The sequence below is a fragment of the Camelus dromedarius genome, chromosome 8, assembly GCF_036321535.1.
Source record: "Camelus dromedarius isolate mCamDro1 chromosome 8, mCamDro1.pat, whole genome shotgun sequence".
Classification (NCBI taxonomy): Eukaryota; Metazoa; Chordata; class Mammalia; order Artiodactyla; family Camelidae; genus Camelus; species Camelus dromedarius.
Genome location: NC_087443.1, coordinates 63,387,723 through 63,405,697, shown reverse-complemented (window position 1 = coordinate 63,405,697; position 17,975 = coordinate 63,387,723). Strand labels below are relative to the sequence as shown.

The 17,975-nt window shown below is 41.2% G+C and overlaps 1 protein-coding gene across 4 annotated transcripts in view; it reads left to right on the top strand.

Moving 5' to 3' along the window:
- Positions 1 to 17,975, top strand: part of SORCS1 (sortilin related VPS10 domain containing receptor 1) — a 468,685-nt gene that overhangs the window by 156,564 nt on the left and 294,146 nt on the right. For all 4 annotated transcript variants that reach the window (XM_064488397.1, XM_010987109.3, XM_010987108.3 and 1 more), the window contains exon 2: positions 17,513 to 17,580. In XM_064488397.1, coding sequence (XP_064344467.1) covers positions 17,513 to 17,580 — 68 coding nt within the window. The remainder of the gene's footprint in view (positions 1 to 17,512; positions 17,581 to 17,975) is intronic.

Genomic DNA, 17,975 nt, shown 5'->3' with positions numbered 1-17,975 from the left:
ACTCTTTGAACTATGATTTCAGTGCACGTGTATGCTTGTAATTAAGCTAATTATTATTGAGAACATACTATGATTCAAGGATGGCAGTAGGCTTGCACATACAAATAATTTCATTTGTCCCAAACTGACTTGTATTTTTAAACATATGTGTCTGTACATTGAGCTGCTATTCATTGACCATGTACTGAGGTTCTTTTATATCAGACCCTATCCTAGCATGAGAAATTATATTGGAAAAATTCAACAACCAGATTACAGTCTAATGAAAGAGACAGGTATACAAATAACAAAAAATGATGTGTTTAGCTACAGTAGAAACATACAGTACTAAAGGAGCACAGATGAAGCAACAAACTCTGCTCAAAGAGTATGGGATGGCTTCATGGAGGAGGTGACATTTTAGGTGGGTTTTGGAAATTGAGAAAGCCCCAGAGGGCTGAAAATTCATAGTGGTTCAAAGAATAGCAAGGTCAGGATTATAGCATTGCAAGGAGAAGAGGCAACAGATAAAAATTAGAAAAGAGGTTATGTGCTATCTAGAATGGACCTTGGATGTCTTGGTGAAGAATAGGGAGTTAATCCATTTGAGACAAGGGGGCCCTGAGTGTTTCTGAACAAGAGAGTGACAATCAGATTCTACCTAGTTTGTAAATTCCTGGGTGGCAGAAATTACATTTTATGTGTCTCTTTGCCTCCCATGGGGTCTACCTGCTCTGCCTTGAACATAGTCAACATTCAATAGAGAGTTGTCCATTGATTAATTTCTTCCTGAGAGTGAAGTGTTTCTGGCTGGCTGGTAGCCAACAATATTTTGAGTTTTCTCTGAGCTTGATAAAATGCTGATGCCTAGATAGTTTTTTTTTTTTTTTTAAAGCAGCAAATGTCATTAAGGTGATGAGAAGTATCAAATTCATGACATTTCTCAGTGCCTGTCACCTTCACTCTCTTAGCCAGGAATGTTGTTTTCAGCATTCAGCACATTTTTGGCAGAGTTGAAACTATCTAAAGGAAGCTGAAAGTTCATTCTTTCTTAAACTACATAAAGTAGGGATGGGAAATATTCGTTCTGTAAACTTGAGGATGACATGCTTTTAATTATCATTATTTAAGCCAGAGGGAAGTGAGATAATTCAGAAACCTTGGATGCCATTGATAGGATAGAAGGATTTTGATCTACCTTCAGATGGGTAAACACCATGTGGTGTGTGTAAGTGACAGGAACCCTCGGCCTGTACTAAGTGTCACAAGTTGCCAGGAGTGATGGAGACCTGTGGGCATCACAGCTCTGAGTGTCATACCTCAGGTTATGTGTATGATTATATGTATGATACTGGCTTTTAAGAAAGAAAAAAGAAAGACATTACAGAATGTGTAATCTGAGCTAATTTAGCCCTGTGGGAACTGTTTTTCTTTTTCCAGCTAAAACGAGGATTATGATTTCATTCTGAGAACTTCATAAAGCTGGGATGGTAAAGGGGTTCTGCCTCTGGTTTGACTGTAAGAATGCCAGGGTCATTCTGTCCTTTGACGGGAGCCAGTTTCCCAGGCTGTGTTCCAATGCAGAGAGATTTGGTAACAGCACAGCTGCGGAAGAATAGCATCAACAACCTTGCCTTACAGACGGACACTGGTTTCAGTTTCTGGTCCCTAGGGCCACTGTATCTGGGAGGCAGTGTCCAGGGCCCACAGAGGTCATCCTGCACCCCTGCTCAACTGCCTTGAAACCTCTCTTCCTGCCTCCTTTCTCATTTCCTTCACCCTCGCTGAGTACTGGGCTGTACCACGTACACATACACCTCTCCACCCATGTATCCCATGGACACCACACGTGCATTCCTCTGGTCCCATGCAGACTTCTAGAGTGAATATTCTTCCCCTTTTTCTGGCCTCTTGGGTAAACCAAGGTCTGGATACAATGACACCAGGTCTATGAAGTCTTTCCAGCTCCCCATCTTCCTACTAGACAAGTCTTCATAGCATTTTGTACGATACAACCTTGAATAAAGTGGTCAGAAGCCACTTTATATATCCTCACTTCAGAGGATAGTGATCTACTCAAAGGCATAGAACTCATTGTTTTGTTTCAATGTTGTATCCAGGACACTTAGCTTGGCCCAAAGTCATCACAATAGTAAAATAATAATAGCTATGATGTCATCCTAAATTACCCCGGGCCAGTCGTATGCAGAGAGATTTGGTAACAGCACAGCTGTTGAGTCACTTGCTAATAGATTAGCTCAAGTAGGTGCTCATTTAAACCTTGTGAATGAAAAAAAAGGGTATCTTTACTGAATCTCAAACCTAGCCTCCTCCAGATCCAGACAAAATTCCCTTGTGCATGGATATCACCTTTATCTGTACAGTGCCTGCCTCCTGCCAGGCACTGCCATTCAATTCTGGCAAGTGGTATCTTTTCCTGGCGACAGAGTGCTAAACAGTGATTTATTGCTTGAATACACATTGCTTTCATGGAAGTGATTTGTTTAAAACAACAGTAAAGCGCTAAATAAATTATTCATGACATGCTAATTCTTCACTTTTATGTGCTGGAGTAAGCGTCAAAATAAGCAGCCTGTGGGGCATTTTATTTTTGCCACATTAATCTTGGACAGTTTAAAGGAAAGAAAAAATAGGAGGAAATCTAAAGAAGAGGTTCCATTTTCAAGGAAATAGATCTCTTTTTTCCTACCACCTCGTATAGCAGCCAGCAAGAAAGTTCTGGCTGAGGTGTTTCCCTTCCCCCATGGCTCTGAGTCACTTGCTGAACCCGCTGAAGGGGCCCAGTGACCCCTGCATTCCTGTTCAATATCGGGAACAGTATAGCTTCTTTTCTCTGCAGAGAACCCTTGGCAATGGCCCAACCCCATCACAAGGCCAGGAATCTGGTTCTCTCCTGGGAGATCTGCATTTCCTAGAGCGCCCTGGGTGTTGGATTTCCCAGTTTCACTCGTGTCTTGGTTTAGGATTAAAGGGTTAAAAGGTAAGAAAATCAGCAGAGACATACTTATCCATTTTTGCAACTAATTTCCCACGTGGAACAGAGGTGTCTTTTGTTTCCAGCCTTTCTTATCCTGCTTTACTGAAGCCTCATTTCCTGCACTGGTGTGAGGGACCCTTGAGCGACTTTGGCTTGATGAAGCCCTTCGTTAGCAGAGGAGCAGATGGGTGATGGTCTTGTTATAGGTTTTGGGGAAGCCTCTCTCCTCTTTTTTTTTTTTTTTTTTAATTAGGGATGAGTGCATTTTTTTTTTTACATTTTTTTTTATTGAATTGTAGTCATTTTACAATGTTGTGTCATCTCTGCTCTTTTCTGAGCGTGAGCTCTCCGTGTTTTATCCCTGCTGGTGGGCAAGGATAGATGTAGCTCTCTGGCCTGTGGGATAAAGAGGTCTCTGGGTGTGAGACACAAAGATGACCCCTCCACTTAGGATGGTGGAACAGCTAACTCAGCCCATCCCTCAAGTCCCCAGCTCCAGATCAGAAGCCAAAAAGATCTAGGCTTAAATATGTGTGACCCAAACCCTAGCCCATCCCATCCTCTATTGAGAATAACAAAAATCATCTCCCTGGGATGGTAGAGCGAGTTACATGATGTACCATGTGTGTAAAGCACCGGCTTGTTGTAAGAGCTTGGAAGGGTCCCATTTACATCTAGCTGGGGCTGCTCCTTTCTCTTTATTCCCAGAGTACTTAGGTTTCCAAAGCATTCAGTTCTGACCTGGCAGCTCTGCGAGTCAAGTCTCTCCCCAGCAGTAATGTGTACTAAGGGCGGGTATCTGTTTCCTCTTTTTGCATTCTCAATGGCACTTAGAGGAACAAATACACATTGTGGTCAGTGCCTAGAAAAACAATTGGCTGGATGATAGATAGATGGTAGATAACATAACAAAGACAGGCAGGCTGTAGAGCTTAGCCTCAGGCTAACTGAAAGCAAGAAGTAAGATCTTCCAAACCCTTTAAAGCTCTCCTCTTTCCCTCTCTAACAGGGCCATGCGGTATGGTGGTTAAGCACCTGAGCTCTGGTCTCCGTTTATTTGGGTTTAAATCCCAACTTTCCTATTTATGTGCTAACTGATGTTAGGCAAATTTCTTAAACTCTCTAATCTACTATCTGAAAATAGACCATGAAAAGAAAAACAAACAAAAAGTACTGGCTGCATAGGATAGTGCAAGAAGTGTATAGATTATGTTATTCAAAATGCTTAGCAGAATGACAAAAATTGTTTCAAGTGCTCAATAAACTGATGATGATTATTCAGTTAGAAAAGGGAATTCTAATTTTATCAATAGGAAAGGGAAAATAATCAAACAAATTGACTAAGGTCACATAAGAAATTAAAATTGACTGTGTAGCCACAATCCAGCCCTCTCCTCTTCTACCTGTAGGCCTGCACCCTGCCACCCACACAGACTTTGTCTGGCTTTGTCCGCATTGTACAGAGAAGCAGTCTGGAAGGGCTCACAGGAGACTGTTGAAAGACCTGGTGTGCAGACTTGGGTTGCAGGTCTGCACCCTGATGTGCTTGCGCCTACCCAGGGCTGTCTGTGCTTAGATAGAAGCTCACAAAATGGGAAGTGGGTGTCTCCAGTGACCTCGCCAAGCTTCAGGGATCTCACAGATCTGTGCGTCAAAGCTAACACTTCTTAATGAAAGGACAGAAAAATCAATAAACCTTTAGGCTGGATCACAGACATGTTTTACAACTACTCAGCCCTCCCCAAAGAGACCCACAGCGTTGAATTATCAGTAGCAAGTAATCCTTTAAGCAGCCCAGACTCCTAAGAGGAAATCCAAAGTGTTCGGATTGTCATTCTTAAAACTGGAATTTCATGAAATGGCAGTGCTATTGGGTTGCAGTTACTCAGGATTTTTGACCCCACTCTGTTCTAGAGGCTTGCTGTAGTAATTGCTCATGTAACTGGAATATGCTGTTTATGCCTGGAAAATTCAATCACCAATATAACTACAGCCAGTCAGACCATCAACAGATACTGAAGTTCTTTAGGTCAACAGGAGAATGTTGTGTCTCAGTCCACGTGTGAGAGGGAAAGGGGCATTGGTATGATGTTGATTTGAATGTGAGTGTAGGAACCATTTCATACTTGGCTTTGTAGATCATATTATGAAATTTAAACTTTAAGATCAATGGGAGGCCAGAGAAATGTTTTAAGAGTGGGGAAAGATGAGGAGATTGCTATTTTTTTAAAAAAGATTATAATGGTAGCATCACAGAAGGTGGCTTGTGAGAAGCAAGGTGAGATGCTGGCAGAGCTGTCAGAGGCATTGCACTAGACCAAACCAGGTTGATGTGAGGTTAGATGGGAGAGGTTTATAGTACTTAATGACTCACTAGGTCTGGGGAGACTTGAGAGGGATGGGATCAAGGAAGTCTCAGAGCTTGAGAGCTTGAGCAATGACAATAGCATATATTAAGCCTGGTGACATTGAAGATAGAGTGGACTGAGATATTTGGTATGGAATGGTGTTATAGTGGGAAGAGATCTTAGAAGCATGTACTGTAACCATGGAGGAAACTGAAGCCCAGAGATGTCCATTGGCTTCCTCAATGTCCCAGTGTGTTAGCGGCAGGGCTCAGATGTAAGTCCCTATCTCCTGATTCTTAGCCCAGGACTGCTGAAATGGATAGCTCCATTGAGAAGATTTAATAAGCATCTAATGTGGAATCCCACGTAAAGGTGGATTTACGGTGAAATTAATGAAGCTTCAGATTCAGAGCCTTCATAGGCACGGGTGCCTGTGAATGCTGGGTTTCGAGGAGTTGTAGATTGTTTTAGATGGAGAGTGGAAGCTAGATTGCAATCAGAAAACATTTCTATTTCCTCATTTCTGCCAAACTGCTTAAAGATATCTCAAAAGAAAAGCATGCAAATCTTTAAGGCACTGGTAATTTGTTGTGATCTAATTTGTCATTATATTAAATATTCACTGTGAAATCTCATTAACAATTTTGCATTATTTTTCTGATAGTGAGGTCCCCAAATTGTGTGATTTTCATCTTCCCCAAACCTCTGCCTAGTCCTCCCAGTTGCAGTCCACAGCCCAGAACTCCCAGCTCTCCCATCTGAGAACAGTCCTTGGTACCTAGGAACCCCGGCTTCATGCCCCAAATCAGCATATGGTTTGCTGAGATTATTCTTTACTCTCAGAAGCTCCTTATTAAAATATTGAGTCTCCTAAAAGTATAACCTACACCATTTGTCAAAAGCGGTGATTGGAGTTAGGTGATCTTTCCAGTCCCTCCCTCCCAATTTTGTCTTAAGTTTCTCTTCAATGAGTGGCAAAATGCAATTTTTTTTCTTTTATAACCATCCACCAGCCATCTAGATGCCATCGTAGAGGATTTAGAATTAGAATCACGCAGAAGCGTTTGTTCTGTGACTAAATGACAAGGAATATATAAAAATCACTTAACTTCTATAGGATTTTTCCTCCAACAGAAATCTTTATTATTTATTAATGTATTTACTTGGGATTTCAAGGTGTTCTTTGAATTTCACTTTCAAGCCAGCTTTTTTAAGCTTTGAATTTCCTTCTAGGCAAATTGTGCCTCACCACACTTCAGCACTCAGAAGGCAGAAGACCTGCTGATAGAGATGCCAGTTGTTACCGTTTAGTTACTTCTCTTCCTTCTTGGGCCCACCTTAAGACTTCCCCCTAGTAAAGGAAAATGTTTGAACTTCCCTCATTTGAACTATTTCTAGTATTTCAGTGTGTTACTCTTATTGCTTTTGTTCATTGCACTGGATGGTAAATAAGAAGAGAAAATAAAAACAAAAAAAATTGGAAACTTACGTTCTTTTCATTCTTTATTCTGGTGTCTCCTTGAGGTTCATTGTCTGACACTTGGACCATAATATGCGTATCTGTATTTATTGGCTTCCTGGGTGGTGTGTTCACCTTGAAAACTAATCTTTTCAAAAATCGGTTTAACCTCTTCAGACCCATGAATAACAGCGTAAAACCCAAGATGGAGAAGTGGAAACGGAAAGACTTACTTCATTTCTTTCTGTCGAAGCTAAAGATAAGGACACATATGAACAGAAGGGTCCCCACATCATTAACAGGCTGTTTGCTGCTTAATGGTGTGTTCACCTTGTGCGTGGATTCTCACATAGCCAGAGTCTGAATGTTTAGGTAATGTCTATAATTCAGACAGACAGTGGTTTGAGAGCTTAGAGAGCTATCTTTCTCAGATCAGTGCCTCAGAGAAGGTAAAGGGGAATTTCTCCATTCACATCATCTGTCTCTCCTGCCTACCAAGCTCAGGTTTGTACCCCTTTTACTTAAGCATATGGAAGGTTTGCTTTCTTTGTTTTCCAGATTTCCAGAGAAAAGATAATGCAAGAAATATGTTCTTATTGTTTTGCAACTCTGAATTATTCTCTGCATTATTTGTGTTTCTGTAACTAAGTAACAGGTGGCCTGATTTGAATAGGGACTAACTCAAAGGGGGATGGTTTGGATATAATCCCCATTCCCTCCTAAGCATGAGGAGAGGGATGAGGAGAATGTGATATATGGTTTGTTTCTTTAACTGTGAAACAGTGGACTTGCAGGGGACGGTCCCCATGGGTTCCTTGCATTGTAGCGCCCCAAACCACCCCGGAGCTGCTGGCTCCTCTCCCCTACACTCTAGCCTCAGTTGCTTTCATGTCTTCAGGCTTCGCCTTTGGGTCTCTGGTTCTTTTTAATGTTTCTGTTTTACTATCCCTCTGTAGAGAGGGTTGGTCTTGAATATGCATTTTCCTCATATTTTGTGCAATCGTTTAATCTTGGAACTCTTCTGGGATCACATTGGTGCTGATATCTGGCTCTTGCCTAGAAAAAACGTATTTAATGTAGCATCTCCCTACTTCTCCTGGTATAATGCAGAAGATTAAAACAGAGTATAACTTAGGGCAGAGTAATTTAAATAAAGGAAGAACCCTATGAAATGGTCACCATTATCCACTGGATATGAATCCGTGTTTGGGAAGTTATCCTCTTTTTTTATTATTCAAAAAAGAGAAGAAAAGAAAAAACAAATAGGAATAAAGTGTCATCAGTCAGTCTGTTCGGTTTGGCATTGTAAGGTTAATAGATTTAGGAGAGAGTACTTTTTGTTTGGGTGGGAGGTTGATAGCATCCCTCATTTTGGGGAAGAGAAGAGCAAGTTGAAGACCAAAGGTTCTATTTTCAAGATTTGCATCCAAAAGCAACTTAGGTGTGGTGGATTTGACAAGCTTGAATTTGTTTGCTAAATATATGACCTGGCTCTAGGATTAGCGTTTAATAGCTTTTTATTAAAAGCATTTCTTTACTTGTTACTAACAAGAAAGAACTTGACTTTCAGCAGACAGAGGGGAAGAGATAGGAGTTGCCTCCAATGAGAGCTACAGTTTTTCTCACATGCAAGCTCTTGGGACATTGGCCCACAGCTCCTGTGCCAGCTGTGACCTTATATATTTGCTACAAATGACGTCTACTGGGAAACGACTCAGAGGGTGGACATAGCAAATTTCACTAAAAAATGTTGCACTTTCCATAAGGGCTCTTCCATATGCTACAGTTTTCCCTGTGCCTAGTGTTGGTTAGGTTATCCGCATGCCCCATTTCTGCCTGCATCCCTGTTGACTGTCTTGTCTTTTGAGTTCCCCATGGTGAGGGGTCCAGTGGCTGTTTAACACACACCATTTCACTGTCATGCAGAGGATATGATAGGAATAAACATTACATTCAATTATGTGTGGGCTTCTACAAAGCATGCAGGTCATTTGGGGATTAAGGACTTTCCAGAGGCAAAAACCTGCTAATTGCTTTCTGGCTGGCCCCACATCCCAAATTCATCCCACTCTTTCTACTGATTTTTCATTTCAAAGTGTGCTTGTATGTGCTGGGATTACCTCCCTCTGATGACTTCAGGTGCCTGTGTATAGTTGTGAGTGTGTGTGCATCACACCGACCTTTCAACTTCCCTCTGGAGCTTCTTAATCTAGTTTAGCAATTATTGACTTCTCTTCCCTTTGATAACTCAAACGGAGCACAATTACATGTTCACATAAATCTTCTGAAAATGTGGATGTTATAAAACAGCCTGTTGAAATTTGCAGTTAGATGTGTGTACTTTCATTATCAGGAACCCCAGATTTGAGGACAGCCAGGTTCTGTAGTGAGTTAAGGGGAGGGCTCAGCTCCTAAAAAAGGGTTCACCAGGGTTCAAAAATTAAAAATAGAAAAACATTAAAAATGACGACTAAAAATGCTGTCGACCTGAAGTCAGAAAAAAGTTAAAACTCAAGTTTGTCTATTATAAGGAGTAAAATACTCCAGTAATGTCCGGAAGAAGGCAGAGCGAGAGAGGAGTTTGTGATCGGTACCGAACTGTGTCTGACAGATAACAAGACTTCAGTACTTTGAATTGGACATAAAGTAGGAATCCTTCGGGGGTGCTGCCTGGGCTCTGGAACAGTTCTACTCATGTTAATCGGTAGACCATGGGGAGAGTTAAGCACAGTGAGTGAGAGTCTGTACCTAAGGTGAGGTAAACTTGTCCCCCATTTACTAGCTGAGTAATTGAAGTTACATAGCTTCTATGTGCCTCAATTTCCTCATCAGAAAAAAAAATCAGATAATTACTTGGAATGCCCTTAATCATAAAATCTGTCAGACACAGAGAGTAAGCATCCAAGAAATGCTAGGTGTTATTGATAATAGCAGCTACTTTACATATGCATAGTAGCTTAACATTTGCTGAGTTTTCCCATTCCTATTGTGTTTGCTTCACACAACTCTTTGAAATAGAAAAGAAAGATAACATCGTCTCCTTATTTTTCTGAAATTTATTTTTTTTTAAATAAGAAAATTCAGTTCTGTATTTAAGTGACTTATTCAAGGTCAAGCAGAGGCAGATATTACTGGTTGTAGTAATCCATCCTCAGTTGGTCTTTGTTGGCAGAGCCCACCTCTTACCATGGAAAATGCCAAGTGAGAATACTGGCTCCTCATTTTCTCAGTTTTTATAGCATCCACTGTGTGGGCATATGGCTGAATTCTGGTCATTGAGACTATAGGGATTTTGTTGGGAGGGCTTTTGGAAAAGAGTTTCCTTTCTAATTGAAAAAGCAAAACAAAAGCAGATCTACCCTAGAGGCTCTTTATTTTCTTTGCTGGGAGTAGCTGTGTCTGCATGTGCTGCAAAGAAGTGTTAGAGCCACCTTGCAGACACAAGGGCAAGTAGCACTCAATGCAGGTCCTGTCAGGGAGAAAATACGTGTCTTGCTTGGGTCCTTGATGACATTGGGTTAACCTAGTCCTGGGACGGCATAGACTCAGGACCTCCTGTTATCTGAGATAATACGCCCATTATTGTCTGAGTCATTTAGTATTCTGTTTTTTAAGCTAAAGACATTCTGAAGGATATAGTTGCTAGACCAAGAATCAAAATCTGATCTTCTGCTGATTCTAAAGACTTTGTCCTTTTCAGCAAAGCACATCCTAATATTAAGACCCTTCATAGTAGAGCCAAATTTATCTCTATTTTGATATTTGTGTGTCTCTGCCCATATCTAAGCTTTAGCTAAACCTGAGGACTTGCTTTCTTTTTATTGCTCAGTGAGCTTTCACATCTCTGGACCCCAATCCTCATGCTCCCTTCCCTTAGAATGTCATCTCTATAGCCTCTCAACTCCGTCAGCATCATACACATCCTTTGGGATTTATGTTGAATGCCTCCTTTTGTAAGAACCTGTTCCTCATTATACTTTTCTTTCCTGCTGTCAAAAACATATGAACACTTTTCTCCTGCTGCATACCCTTTTCTTCCTGATTTGTAGCCATCTTTGTACAATTCTGCCTCTCCACCAGACTGTGAGCCTCTAGGAGCTGGTACTGAATCTTATGCTCCCTTTGTGTCCTCATGGCATGTATTTTTTTTTATCCTGCTTCTTAAGAATGCATAATAAATGTTTATTGAATTAAATGTGAAGAATTTTAGAGCTGAAAGTTCTTTCTTTTGAACAAAGCTCTCATTTTCTGGGAATTATAGGAAGTTCCTATTCTTGGATTCATGACCCCCCTAGGATTCAGGAGATCAGTGAAATCACTGACATTATATTCATTGTTTATGCTCATAGCTTTTATTAGATAAGATTCTTAAAGAATTAATGGCTCCTCCAAAGAATGAGAACCTCTGTTTAAGTTGGAAAGTTGACTACATGCTTTCTGAGCCAAAGACACAATCTGGAGCATGCATATGTGTAGGGAAACCACTGTTGTGAGTTTGCTTCTTTTCCCTAAAACTAGAGGGCAGAGAAAAAACCAAAACCAAAACCAAAACAACTGTCTGGCTGTTGAACACCCTTCTTACACTTTATTTAAGCCTGCAATCCCCATGGAAGATTGTTCTGTATCTCTTCAGGACCCTTAGAACGTTCTGTCACTATATTTACTCCCATCCACAACTTAAAAACATCCAACCTAATGTCTTGGGCAAGCTGGTGCAGTGGGCAGTAGAGGTGGCCATTGGAGACTAGGTGATGAGGAAACAGTGGAGCCTGCAGAAGCTGGGGATGGTGGGGGAAGGATGGAGGTAGCCAGCTTCAGCCCCTGAACCAACTTGATGACATCTTCAAAGTGGTTCTGCTATTGCTCATCCAAGCCCACTTCAGGAGAGTGGTATTATGAATGTCAGCCTGACTGAGTTCTGCAGAGCCTCCCCACACATTGCAAGGACAGAAATACCTGCCCAGGCTCCCCCGAATCACTAATGACTGAAAACATGACAAAAGAAAATGTCTTGTTTTAGAGACTAGGACCCCTGTCACCTCCTTCATTATTCAGGATTTGGAACTATAGACCCTCAGGAATGAAAAGACTTTGGGATCTTGTAGCCAAAGTGCTCACTGTCAAGAAGTCCAAGGCTACACTTTTGTTTCCCCTGCGATTAGATTCCACTTCCACAGTTAGACACAGAGCAAGAAGAAGGAAAAAAAAAAGAATGAAAATCATTAATAATTGAAAAATGAGGAGACACGTCCTACTTTTCTAGGCGTTCCCAGAGATGAAGGTGAGATGAGGTTAAAGGCAATGGCCAGGCCAGGTGTCCTGGTGGAACTCCAGTCTCCCTCAGTGTCCATTAGTTCTCCCTGAGCTACCCTGAAGTCTTAGTTAAGGACGAATATAGTAAGCTTGCTAGGCAGACTCTGCCTTCAGGAAAGATTCTCATTAGCCTGCTGCTTCCAAGCAGGTTGCTACTCTTAAGCAAAAGAATTAGGAGAAGCCACTCCTGGGGGAATATGCACATTGCTTCTTAGAGGATGAAGGAATGGAACTACATTGACCCCCCAGCCCACCTTCCATCCACCTTCCGTGCTTTAAGTTAGCAAAGGGTCAAAATACTACGCACTTTCCTTAGGAAAATAATGGAGAATTCCTACACTACAACTTGGGGAGTGTGAAGTAATTGTTGATTTACTGCAGTCGCACCATCAATTTATAGACCCTTGGAGACAAATGAACTTATTTACAAAACAAAAACAGACTCACAGACATAGAAAACAAACTTACAGTTACCAGGGAGGAAAGTGGGCCGGAGGGATAAATGAGAAGTTTGGGATTAACAGATACAAACTACTACCTATAAAATAGATGAAAAAACAGGTCCTATGGTATAGCACAGGGAACTATATTCAATATCTTATAATAGCCCATAATGAAAAATAATATGAAAAAAATATATGTGTATGGCTGAATCATTATGCCGTACACCAGAAATTAACACAACATTGTAAATCAAGTATACTTCAATTAAGAAAAAAACAATTTACAGACATTTTACAAAGTATACTGTGTAGAATTGGGTTACTATGAAGGTGTTTTAGGGGTTCCTTAAATTTTTGGAGTTTCATTTCTGAACTACATTTTTATGTTAATTAAAAACAGATGCTCTTACAGTCTAAGGTGTTATGTGTCTAAATACTTGGCATGAAGGAGACATCTGATGTATTAACTTCGCCTGCTACCCTTTTAATTTATTCTAATCCATACCTAAATGTAAGGCTTGCCATGCAGTTTTGATACAACAGGAGATTTTTTTACTGTTTTTTGCTATTTTATACTAGAATGCTCCTATTAGTCATCCACATACAGTCTCCCCTCCGTATCCATAGGTTCTGCATCCCTGAATTAAACCAACCACTATTCAAAATAGTCTGAAAAAAAAAAACCCAAGATGTTCCAAAAACAAAATCTTGAACTTGTTAGGTGGTAATGACTATGTACATAGTATTTACATTGCATTAGGTATTACAAGTAATCTAGAGATGATTTAAAGTATATAGGAGGATGTACATAGGTTTTTTGCAAATACTAGGGCATTTTATATAAGGGACTGAAGCATCCACAGATTTGGGTATCTGAGGGGGTCCTGGAACCAATCCTCTGTGGATACTGAGGGCAGCTGTACTAGTGTCTCTGTCTCTGTGATTAATTCTATCGTATAATTTTAAAGTACACAAGGAGATATTTTAATACACGTATACATTGTGTCATGCTCGCTAAAGTCAAGATCTCTCTCTGTCTTTTTTTTTTTTTTTTTTTTTTTTTTTTTTTTTTTGGTGAGAAAGCTTAAGATCTACTCTCAGCAACTTTCAAGTATATAATATTGTGTCAACTGTAGTCATCATGCTGTGCTTAGATCCTCAGAACTAAAAACTGAAAGTTTGTACCCTTTGACTTACATCTCTTCATTTCCCCCTTCTCCCAGCCCCCAACAACCACCATTCTATTCTGTTTCTGTGAAGTCATTTTTTGTTTGTATGTCTGCATATAAATGATACAGTATTTTATTTTTCTTTATCTGGTTTATTTTACCAGAAAAAAATGCCCTCCATTTCCATCTATGCTGGCACAAATGGCAAGATTTCCTTCTTTTTATGGTTGAATAATATTCTGTTGTGTGGAGTACTACATTTTCTTTGTGTAATGGTTTCTCTGTGTGATGGTTTTAACCCTTATGTACAGAGGGGTGGGTGAGAGGCTGCAGTTGGTGGAATTATTCAGTAGGAGCTTTGGGAGACTCTTGGGAAAGGGGTAATTGTTGAGCTCAGATAGTGAAAATTTGACTCAGTGCTGAGGATGAAGCTGCAAACAAAACTTCTCTTCATTGAAGACCCTCATTCATCTCCGCACAGAGACTGCCATGGTTTCTGGTGCCTTCTCACCCTCCAGGGAATGAATGATTTGAAAACAGTAGCTGGGTGGATGGGCCTCAGCATCCTCTTTATACATGTAGATAAAGTGAAGTTCCCCCTCCCTCCCACCTCCACCGGCCCCCTGACCCCCACCAGAAGCTGTGTAAGCAGTGGATATGACAGGAAGGAGCCCCAGCAAAAGAACAGGACAGATGACATGTGGTGAGAGCAGCTTCTAGACTGGTTGGGGCATCTTCAGACACGTCACAGTGGAAAGTCCCAGAAGTAACTGGGCACTGAGGTCCTGACATGTGTAGGTTGAGTTTGTCAAACCATCAATGTTTAGATTATGGTGATTTAAAGAAAGTATTCTAAGATTTAAAGAGGAACCTTAAAAAGCTATTACTATGTGGTCACCACTAACTGTTTTCAATTAGAAATATTTTGAGATATATATTTCTATATAATGAGAACAAGATATAAGGGGAAAATGAGATGCTCATGGACATTCCATCTTGTGTGACTATATTTATCAAAACAGCCTTGTTCTCATTGATTGGACTTACACTTAAATGCTATGCACTAAGATTCAGAATTAAATCTATACATGAGAATTGTTTACCAGATGAATAAAAATAAATGCCCATTTATATTATTTAAACACATATAATATTTCACTTGATTAATAAGTTTCAGTGATTTTTTTTTTTTTTAGATTTGAAAAATACACAGAAAGGTAGCCAGTAGGACCAGAATAGTCAGACAGTTGCGTTTATCTCTCTCTCCCATATAACTGTGGTGGTTTTGGCTGTGGTCCTTTAACAGGGGTAATTCTGTGAAATAGTATTACTAATTCACCAGAATAGAAAAACAAGCAAACAAACAGCACATCAGACCTAACATAATGACACATCACTGTCCAGGAGTAAGGTGGTAAATAATGTCCGTGGACAGGACAGGAAAGAAAGAAGGGGAAAAGAGATTTCAAATAATCGATTGAAAACATAACTAAAGGTTAGCAGTTCTCCCTTCTTCCTTGCTCTCGTTCTGAAAACAGAAAGATTAGATTGATTCAAGCAGGTGTGCTTTGAAATGTCATAAAGGACGCCTCTCCTGGTGCAGCATTGACAAACTGCCTGAGTGTATCACTGGCATTCTCGTTGTGCTAGCCCAGCAAGAAGAGTCTGGGAGTGGATTTTTACTTCCCTGCCCGCCTGCCTGCGAATCGCTTAAACAGTTGCGGTGTGCATGTGTGAGGGGCTTCACTCCTTCACCTGCTGGGTTAAAATGTTCCTCCTCTGGGGCTCTGATGAGTTCCCTCATCAGATGGACAGGAGATGCACTTTGTGACCAGCTGAACGTCATTATTTAGTTGACTGCCGTCTTGTATCAAGAGAGCAATGACCTCGAAATGCTTGATGCCCACACCCTGATTTTCTTGGTGGGGGATTTATAGGCCTGTCCGGCAAAATCATCCTGTGGTGAAGCAACGACATCACTCTGTGTCTTCAAACAAACAGCCACCCCACTGCCGCTAATCAGCGTTCCTGGGATGGCGGTGATTGAAATTTAGCACTTAGAGTGACTTAATTGGCACACAGATCTGTTAAGCATATGCCCCCACCACAGGCACGCCATCTGACGCGCCCAAGGGGTGCCCAGTGCCTCCCACATGCTCATGTTTGGCTAAGGAAGTAAAGAAGTAACTTTTGAACAGATCCTTGAAGGGGGTCTGTGCAGTGGTTAAAGAGGGATGGCCTTAGAGCACAGGTCCTCAGATTTCTACCTGTCTTGGGAACCTGCCAAGTTCAAGGTTCTTCAGTCCCTTGAACTTAGAACGGACCTAAGGTCTTGGAGTTCCAGTTTGCTTGCTGGGAAAGAAGCAGTCAGAGTCTGCTTATTGATGCTCGTGCGTTTAGTAAAGCAAGCCCTGTGCTAGCAGAGTGGAATTTGGAGGGATTCAGCATTCTGGGTAGTTTGCTGCCTTGGAATTCAAGGTTAGAATGTTCTGTGCTCACTGTGGCTAGAACTGATCCCTTGGCCTTCAGAGAAAATCTGGGAAACTGATGTCAACATTCTTCTGCTGAGTTGGAAACAGCAGGACTGGGCCAACTGTTCTATGTTATTAGTATCAGGAGAGAAATAATGAACTTCAACAGAAAACGAAGCAGATCTACTAGGCTTTTTTCCTTATGGAAGGAGAGCAAGTAAGGACTGAGAACATCTGTGGTTAGGACCACGCTGCTCTGCTGAATCTTCCCGAGTCTCCTGTGCTTTTTAGGTAATCAGGGGGAACCAGGTCATGGCTGTAGGTGCCAAATCTGCAGCTTTCTCCAGCTGCCACATGGGCATGAGTTTCAGTGGATCACAGACTGCCCAGCCTCATCTGTATTTATGTTCTTTGCTGGCATCAGGCAAAATACTGGGCTCCTTATAAATACTTCGTAAGTGTTGAGTTCTGAAAGCATTAACTAAATAGTCTGGCTATCTCTGATTGAAGTTGAAAAAAGCAACAAGTTAAAATCAGAGGAGGATTTGCTGTGGTGCTAACGAAGCTTCAGTTTCAGTGTCCCTAATTGCACTGGAACCTTCCCAGGATGTGTTCTTTGAAGATTTGAATTCATTATGTTATATTTTGTTTGTTATGAAGGGCTCCCCAAATTCTGTAAACTTCAGGACCCCATAAAACATAGATTTGTTCCTGTTAAAATGTTGTTTCTTGGTCTTTGTGGCTTCTGTCCAATGGCTTTCCCAGAAATTGGGGGATCAGAAGAAATAGATAAAGCCAAACCTACAGAGGAAAGAAAGGAAAGGAAGTAACATTTAAGAATCTCATGCTAATTGAACGGTAATCTGCATTTATTACCTAAGTTAACCCCTTTCTGAGAGACAGCATGTTGAGGTTCAGAAATGCAAGGTAACCTGCCAAGTCTGGTGTAGCCTATAGGGCTGGGACCTACATCACTGACCTTCCTCTTTCTCAACCAAATGCTCAGTGACTATCTCCTTGTAGGGTGCATATCTGACCACTCTGCTAGTCTTCCCTGAAAGTGTTAAACCCACCAGAATTAGAAATGCCTGGATGGGCAGGTAACACTTGCTGCTAGGTAACAGGAAGAAGGTTAGGGAGGGGACCCGGCTTGAGCCATTTAAGGGAAGACACAGTCAAACCCTTCCCCAGTCAGTGTAAGCGATGCTGCAACAATTCATTCAATTATGTTAAGCGCCCATTAAAGGAATTCTAAGCCCTCCCATGGGCCATTTCAGTTCTCTGAGATTGTAATTGTCTGAGACTAACCTTGGTGTCTTCTTTTGCCTGCAGGTGATTCTCATTTTGACGAAGCTCTACGACTATAACCTGGGGAGCATCACGGAGAGCTCGCTCTGGAGGTACGGAAACCGAGATAATAATTCCTGCGTTATTTAAACAGGACGCCCTCGCCTGCTCCCCCCCACCCCCTTTTCCTGCTGGGAAGGTTTCTGGTTACAGGTACCCTTTCTTCCTCCGTTTGCCCTCTGTCTCCCTTAGCCCTGGGTTGGCGTTTATATACAGGAAGCCTGGATCCTTACTGGTTTTTTTATTTTTAATTTTTTTTTTGAAATATAGTCAGTTTAACAATGTTGTCTCAATTTATAGTGTACAGCATAAATGTTTATAGACCCCTTCTTTGGTCACGTCAGATCTTTTTGCTAAACCGTTCACTAGGTTGTCTTCATGCATTTCGGTTCCCACAGTTCTCACTGATCTGTGAGCTTATTGGGGCAGAAACAAAAGAATGGGGATC